Source organism: Scyliorhinus torazame, chromosome 17, assembly GCF_047496885.1.
Source record: "Scyliorhinus torazame isolate Kashiwa2021f chromosome 17, sScyTor2.1, whole genome shotgun sequence".
NCBI classification, from domain to species: Eukaryota; Metazoa; Chordata; class Chondrichthyes; order Carcharhiniformes; family Scyliorhinidae; genus Scyliorhinus; species Scyliorhinus torazame.
This window is the reverse complement of record NC_092723.1, coordinates 4,021,565-4,030,070: the sequence shown is the minus strand read 5'-3', so window position 1 is coordinate 4,030,070 and position 8,506 is coordinate 4,021,565. Positions and strand designations below refer to the sequence as shown.

Sequence of the window (8,506 nt, the reverse complement as noted above, 5' to 3'; positions counted from 1 at the left end):
GAAACAGGCCAGGAAATTTGGTGGAGGGGATCGAGAGACCCGTGTTTTTTAATGTGGGATCAGGAAGAGCGGGAAAGCTCAAAGCTTCAGGTTCAGATACGTGCGGAGCTTCCTGTTATCAGTGTCATGTTGGGCTTAAGTCCAGTTGGTCAGTGTCATGTTGGGCTGGAGCTTCCTGTTGGTCAGTGTCATGTTGGGCTGGAGCTTCCTGTTGGTCAGTGTCATGTTGGGCTGGAGTCCAATTGGTCAGTGTCATGTTGGGCTGGAGTCCAGTTGGTCAGTATCATGTTGGGCTGGAGCCTCCTGTTGGTCAGTGTCATGTTGGGCTGGAGTCCAGTTGGTCAGTGTCACGTTGGGCTGGAGTCCAGTTGGTCAGTGTCCTGTTGTGCTGGAGCTTCCTGTTGGTCAGTGTCATGTTGGGCTGGAGTCCAGTTGGTCAGTGTCACGTTGGGCTGGAGTCCAGTTGGTCAGTGTCCTGTTGGGCTGGAGCTTCCTGTTGGTCAGTGTCATGTTGGGCTGGAGTCCAGTTGGTCAGTATCATGTTGGGCTGGAGCTTCCTGTTGGTCAGAGTCATGTTGGGCTGGAGTCCAGTTGGTCAGTGTCATGTTGGGCTGGCGTCCAGTTGGTCAGTATCATGTTGGGCTGGAGCCTCCTGTTGGTCAGTGTCATGTTGGGCTGGAGTCCAGTTGGTCAGTGTCATGTTGGGCTGGAGCTTCCTGTTGGTCAGTGTCATGTTGGGCTGGAGCTTCCTGTTGGTCAGTGTCATGTTGGGCTGCAGTCCAGTTGGTCAGTGTCATGTTGGACTGGAGATTCCTGTTGGTCAGTATCATGTTGGACTGGAGTCCAGTTGGTCAGTGTCACGTTGGGCTGGAGCTTCCTGTTGGTCAGTGTCATGTTGGGCTGCAGTCCAGTTGGTCAGTGTCATGTTGGACTGGAGATTCCTGTTGGTCAGTATCATGTTGGACTGGAGTCCAGTTGGTCAGTGTCATGTTGGGCTGGAGTCCAGTTGGTCAGTGTCATGTTGGGCTGGAGTCCAGTTGGTCAGTGTCATGTTGGGCTGGAGCTTCCTGTTGGCCAGTGTCATGTTGGGCTGGAGCTTCCTGTTGGTCAGTGTCATGTTGGGCTGGAGCTTCCTGTTGGTCAGTGTCATGTTGGGCTGGAGTCCAGTTGGTCAGTGTCATGTTGGGCTGGTGCTTCCTGTTGGTCAGTGCCATGTTGGGCTGGGGCTTCCTGTTGGTCAGTGTCATGTTGGACTGGAGTCCAGTTGGTCAGTGTCATGTTGGGCTGGAGTCCAGTTGGTCAGTGACATGTTGGGTTGGAGCCTCCTGTTGGTCAGTGTCATGTTGGGCTGGAGTCCAGTTGGTCAGTGTCATGTTGGGCTGGAGCTTCCTGTTGGTCAGTGTCATGTTGGGCTGCAGTCCAGTTGGTCAGTGTCATGTTGGGCTGGAGTCCAGTTGGTCAGTGTCATGTTGGGCTGGAGTCCAGTTGGTCAGTGTCATGTTGGGCTGGAGCTTCCTGTTGGTCAGTGTCATGTTGGGCTGGAGTCCAGTTGGTCAGTGTCATGTTGGGCTGGAGCTTTCTGTTGGTCAGTGTCATGTTGGGCTGGAGTCCAGTTGGTCAGTCTCATGTTGGGCTGGAGTTTCCTGTTGGTCAGTGTCATGTTGGGCTGGAGCTTCCTGTTGGTCAGAGTCATGTTGGGCTGGAGCTTCCTGTTGGTCAGAGTCATGTTGGGCTGGAGCTTCCTGTTGGTCAGAGTCATGTTGGGCTGTGTGACGACAGCACAGGGTGAGTAAATTCCTGAGCAGTTCAAAAATCTAAAACTATCTTGCAAGACAAGTCAGACCCTCATTTAGATAACTTAATTCCACCTGTGAATGCTTGTGACATGAACTTCTTACATCAGTGCAAGGTTTTAAGCAATAGGGTGTAATTTCGAGCAGAAAAGTGCAAATGCGGACAGATAGCGGCATTTTGGTGACGTCACTGGGCCTGTAATGCCGAGGCCCAGGCTTTGAGATGTGGGTTTGAATCCCAACATCTCTGGTCAAAATTTAATTCAATTAACAAATCTGCAATATAAGCCTAGATGACACGATCAACATGCATTTTGTGTCAGAAGCCAGGAAGCCGTGTGCAGCTCGCTTGCCGAGATTAGGGGTTGGGTCCCTCACAAGTGCAAATCAGGGTCTGCAGGATCCCAATCGAAATGGATCTTCACCCATGTGATCCTCCCAGTTACTCTGTGGAGCCCACAGGAAGAAATGTTGCACCTCGTAGCAGGAAAATACTCTCTGCCCAGCCCTGAACCTCGCTACTTCACCCCTCTGCCACTTGGAGGCAGGCACAGCACCCGCACCACCCAGCGTTGGTTAGGGATGCGTTAAAATTCCCGATCAGCCCCACCTGTTAATGTGAATGGGAATGAAGTCCCCATTTCACTGGAGCTCGATATCCATCCGTGTTTATTCCATTAGATTCATTTTACCAAAATAACTGAGTTTTAAAATTTCACAATTTAACCTAAAGAATGATCTGAGTTTCTGAGGCTATAAGAACTTCTCAAATCTATGAGAGAAATATAAATTTAACCCATTGAAGTTGATGTTGGATATTGTATTTTTGATGTTTTATCCAAATCATGAAAATATTAATTGTGTTTTGTTTTACAGAATTTGAGCCATCATCAATTACAACCTCACCAAGCACAGCCATTGGGGGCAGTATTGCCCCGAAACGAAGTCCTGTGGTGGCAGAGTGAAGTGAGAGGGACTCTGCCACAGATCAGGGTGGGTAAGCAGGCTAAACGCTGTGATATTCAGGTCGCTAATTTTGCAGCTGGGCCGTTTGCGTGGCTCTTGTCTTGTGGTTGGGTGGGGGTGGGGTTGGGTGGGTGGGGGGGGGGGGGGGGGGAGAGGAAACTGGCTGCCCCGCCATCGTATCCAGGCACCACATTTAAAAGGTACATGGACAGCCCTTCGTTAATCGTGCCTCGACCTTTGCAGAAAGGTTGTGCACCAGAATGCAGCAAAGTCCACCCCCCCCTCCCCGATTCAGCTGTGCCTCACTGGAGGAACTGCTCCAGGCCATCGAGGGAAAGAGGGATGTCCTCTTTACAAAGTATTGCAGCAGGAGGCCCTCCCACTGACCACAGAAGCCTGGAAGATGTCGCCAATGACCATAGTATCCATAGCAGGGTGGCCTGTGTAGGAAATGGGTCAATGATCCAAGCCACTCCTCTAGGGTATGTGAACCTGCCACTCAATACAAACTCACATCACCACTCACTTAGTGACTCTGGGACGTGGACATCACTGTTGTTGCCCATCTCTAACTGCCTTGAGGAGGTGGTTGTGTGCCGCCTTTGTGAATCTCTGCAGTCCGTGTGCTGTGCTGATACAGAGGCAACAGTAGGATTTTGAACCAGCCACAGTGAAGGCGCAGTCATGGGGTGTGGAGCGGAGGGAAATGTGCAGGAGTTGCTGTTCCCATGTGCCTGCTGTCACTGCCCGTTGAGCTGGGAGCAGTCACGGGTTCGGAAGGCAATATCAAAGGAGGCGTGATGTGTTGCTGCAATGCACCTTGTGCATGGTACACACTGCTGCTACTGCATTGGTGGTGGAGAGTTTGAATATTGGAGATGGTGAATGGGGTGCTGATCAAGCGGGCTGCTTTGCCCTAGATTCTGTTTAGCTTGTTAAGTCTTTCTGGAGCTGCACTCAAGCAGGCAAGTAGTGAATAACCATCGTGGTCCTGACCTGTGCCTTGTACGTGGTGGTCAGGCTTGAGGAAGTCAGGAGGTCAGTTAGTAGCCACAGAATTAGCAGCTTACGAATTGGTCTTGCATCAAACCTTCTCACAATCCATCCACCTGTCTTCATGCAGGATAAGACAGCCTACCTCAGTGGCTCATCCATCTACTGTAGGTGTTCATTTCACCAATTGGAATCTACGGCAGGCGGAGGCAGAGGCAGCCAAGGTTTCCAGCAAATCTTCCAAATGAAGATGAATTAGTGAATGCAGTGGTTTGCTATTGTACTAACCAGGATTCAGTGTGATCATATCATATTATATCTTAAGTAACCACAGTTACCTTTTAATATCATTAAAAATTGATTTGTAGTGATAATTACTTGTTCATGAACAAACTGGTTTTATGATGAATAAATAAATGAGCGAATCACAGTGTCAGCCGGATGTATTATCTACAAAATGCACAACAGCAACTTATCAGGGTTCCTGCGGCAACATCTTCCAAACTCATGATCTCTACCAGGTGGAAAGACAAGGGACCTGATTAGCAAGTTTGCGGACGACACGAAGGTTGGTGGAGGGCAGCACGGTGGCGCAGTGGTTAGCATCGCTGCTTCACGGCGCCGAGGTCCCAGGTTCCCGGCTCTGGGTCACTGTCCATGTGGAGTTTGCACATTCACCCCGTGTTTGCAGGGATTTTGCCCCCACAACCCAAAGATGTGCAGGGTAGATGGATTGGCCACGATAAATTGCCCCTTAATTGTAAAAAATGAATTGGGTACACTAAATTTATATTAAAAAAACAAAGGTTGGTGGCATTGCAGATAGCGATGAGGACTGTCAGAGGAAACAGCAGGATTTAGATTGTTTGGAGACTTGGGCGGAGAGATGGCAGATGGAGTTTAATCCGGACAAATGTGAGGTAATGCATTTTGGAAGATCTAATACAGATAGGGAATATACAGTGAATGGTAGAACCCTCAAGAGTATTGACATTAGAGAGATCCAGGTGTACAGGTCCACAGGTCACTGAAAGGAGCAACACAGGTGGAGAAGGTAGTCGAGAAGGCATATGACATGCTTGCCTTCATTGGTCAGGGCATTGAGTATAAATATTGGCAAGTCATGTTGCAGCTGTATAGAACCTTAGTTGGGCCACACTTGGAGTACAGTGTTCAATTCTGGTCGCCACACTACCAGAAGGATGTGGAGGCTTTAGAGAGGGTGCAGAAGAGATTTACCAGGATGTTGCCTGGTATGGAGGGCATTAGCTATGAGGAGAGGTTGTGGGGCGACTTGATAGAGGTATACAAAATTATGAGGGGCACAGACAGAGTGGATAGTCAGAGACTTTTTCCCAGGGTAGAGGGGTCAATTACTAGGAGGCATAGGTTTAAGGTGAGAGGGGCAAGGTTTAGAGTAGATGTACGAGGCAAGTTTTTTTACACAGAGGGTAGTGGGTGCCTGGAACTCACTGCCGGAGGAGGTGGTGGAAGCAGGGGCGATAGTGATATTTAAGGGGCATCTTGACAAATACATGAATAGGATAGGAATAGAGGGATACGGACCCAGGAAGTGTAGAAGATTTTAGTTTAGACGGGCAGCATGGTCGGCACAGACTTGGAGGGCCGTAGGACCTGTTCCTGTGCGGTACTTTTCTTTGTTCTTTGATCTTTGCTCGAGCAAAGAAGATATTGAATGTATGATCCAGGAAGCTGAAAAGTACAAAACTGAAGATGACCAGCAACGTGAAAATGTTGCTGCCTAAAACACTTTGGAATCTTATGCTTTCAACATGATGGGAAGGCCATAATTGAGGAGGAGAAGCGGAAAGGCAAGGTTGGAGCTGGCGATAAGCAAAAGATTTGGGGCAAATGTAATGAGGTTACCAGCTGGCTGGATAAGAGCCAGACTGCTGAACAGGATGAGCATGAACACTATCAGAAGGAGCTGGAGAAAATCTGCAATTATCACACAGCTGTATCAGTGTGGACCAGCTGGCACTGCCCGTTCTGGTACAAGTACATCTCCTGCTCCAACAATTGAGGAGGTTGATTAAAAGTAAACAGTATGAGGATACCACCACCTGAAGGTTCCTCGCCAATCGATACGGCATCGTCACATGCAACCAAATCACAGCTCCTTCACTTTTACTGGTCAAAGTCCTGGAATGCTCCAACAGCATTATGTGTGCACCTCCACAACCTGGACTAGAATGGTTCAAGAAGGCTGCTCACCACCTCCTCCTCAAGAGCAGTTCAGGATGTGCAACAAGTAGTACTCTTGCTGACACACTCACATCCAAAAAGAATAAACAGAATTCTCCTCGCAGGAGGGTAGGAATCCAACTGGAATCAGTGTTTTCACATTGTGATTACACTACCAATTGCAATTTCTCTCACTCTCCACATCTGCAAACAGGCAATTAACTCATCTTCTACATAAATGATGAGTTTCATTTTCTCTGGTGATCACAATGTTGGTCAGATGCGGGATACAAAATCTCAGTTAATTTCACTTTCCTTCCGGTGTTGAACACAGAAATGTTTTTACCCTGTGAGGTGTCGGAATGACCGTAGATATCGGAGAGCTGTGCCTTGAGTCTGTGTCAAAGTTTCAAACGCCTGTTTCTGTCTTGAACTGTTTTTTTGTTAGATTTAAAGAACCCAATTCTTTTTTTTTCCAATTAAGGGGCAATTTAGCATGGCCAATGACCCAGACATTGACCCGGGGTTGGTATCTAACGCGGGTACCTCAGCGCTGTGAGGCAGCAGTGCTAACCACTGCGCCACCGTGCCACCCATGTCTTGAACTGTTACATTGGAATTGAATTCATTCAGTTCAGTTCTTTCAGCTGATTTTATTGATTTCATTCATGGAAAAACAAGAGATAATTTTCTGAATGAATCAATGATTTTATTTTGCTGTTTAAACTACAATGTATATCTTCAGTTGAGACAAATTCGATGTGGGGCATTAATGGTCTTCACCCACAAAGTAGTCATTTCAGTAATTAAACTGAAACCAGTTACAGCTTCACTGGTGCCCGACCAAGATTGATGGCGGCTGGAAAGAGAAAGAGGATTTTAGTGTTCTCTTATTCAACAATAATGTTTCAATATCACATCAGCTGCATTAAAAAACAATTTCTATATTGGGTTTATTTGATAATTATAATTCTAATCCTGTTTCCTCACCTTTCTCCTTCCCCAGTGACACATCTTCACCCAACAGAACTGACCACACACACACACACACACACACGCACACGCACGCACACACACACACACACGCACACACGCAGAATTCCCCAATTCCACAACCAGTTTCTGGGACATATATGGAAAAGCAGCTTGGGCTGAAATAAAACTCAGCAACCTTGTTTAGTGAAAGTGTGATTGCAGATGTCTATAATGTCAGAGCGTTGCCGTGGGGACTGCAGTGGTTCAAGATGGCGGCTAATCAAGGGTAATTAGGGCTGGGCAATAAGAGGTGATCATGAGAACAACACCACATCCCATAAACCAATAAGAATCACACCAAAGCAAGGGCATACCATCCATTTCAACCCCATTGACTCTGGGAAAATGAACCTACGTTTATTTGACACATGAATTGTCAGGGTTTGCTCAAATCTACACCCAGCAAACTGGATTGATTAAAGTTTACCTGTATATTTTTATCTCTTGAAACATTACTTCAGGATTTGTAACATTTGTAATAAAGTCTACATTGGTATTTTACACAACCTCAATATTACTGTTTTCCACAGAATACCTGTTTTGAATTGTTATTTGGGTTATTAAGCAAGCCTACCTTCTGCTTTCTCATTACGCCCAGTTGCAACATTCACAGGAAGAATCAAAGACTAATCCAGAAGCACAACTTTCCACGTAGGTTCTTCCATTGGCACATTGATAAAACTTGCTCTTGTCTTTTGGATCAGGGTAGGTACCGTTAGCTTTGCCAGCGCAGAACCCGCTGCCACCACCTCCACCTCCACCACCACCGCTGCCACCACCACCACCTCCTCCACCTCCACCACCACCGCCTCCACCACCACCACTGCCTCCACCTCCGCCGCCGCCACTAGGAGCCTGAGTCGGAGGGACAGCTGGCTTCAGTGTTGTTTTAGATGGAACACAAGCTGGAAGGAAATAAAATTCACAAATTAATTTCTTACTTCAAAATTAGTCACAAACGGAGATAACCTTTGTAAAGCCAAAGGCTGTTGCTGCATTGAAAATCTTCCGGTGAAACGCAATTCTTGAAATTTCAGTTCAATAAGAGTTACTGAGGAATCCTTGTCAAATATCCAATTCTATCTGGAGTCTATGTGCTGGAGTGAAAATTTTGATTCAATTAAAGTTTTATTTTAAGTCAAAACAAAATGTTTTGCAGATATTATTAAATGTCATCTGATAAAAATGTTGATTAATTTGTATCACAAAATGTTATCCTTTCATGTGACAAAATAATACCATTATTTATTTAACTATCAATACACTGGATGCAACACCCAGTACAGATTCATGGCTTAGTCCATTAATATTTTGATAAAGGTGTGTTACACAAATCGTTAATTTATTTACCGATATTAATTTATACTACCATCTGATGAATATTATAGTTCCGTTGGCTGGCCAGCTGGTTCGTGATGTGGAGTGACACCAACAATGCAGGTTCAATTCCCGTACCGGCTCAGGTTATTCATTAAGGCCCCGCCCACTCATCCTTGCCCCTCACCAGAGGTGTG

The 8,506-nt window shown here is 46.7% G+C and overlaps 2 protein-coding genes across 2 annotated transcripts in view; one reads left to right on the top strand and one right to left on the bottom strand.

Annotated features, from left to right (window-relative positions):
- LOC140393643 (uncharacterized) overlaps positions 1-8,506 on the top strand; it is a 411,041-nt gene that overhangs the window by 62,242 nt on the left and 340,293 nt on the right. The window lies entirely within an intron of this gene.
- Positions 7,581-8,506, bottom strand: part of LOC140394535 (acidic mammalian chitinase-like) — a 41,216-nt gene continuing 40,290 nt past the window's right edge. Inside the window, exon 11 of the mRNA XM_072481900.1 lies at positions 7,581-7,897. Coding sequence (XP_072338001.1) covers positions 7,581-7,897 — 317 coding nt within the window. The remainder of the gene's footprint in view (positions 7,898-8,506) is intronic.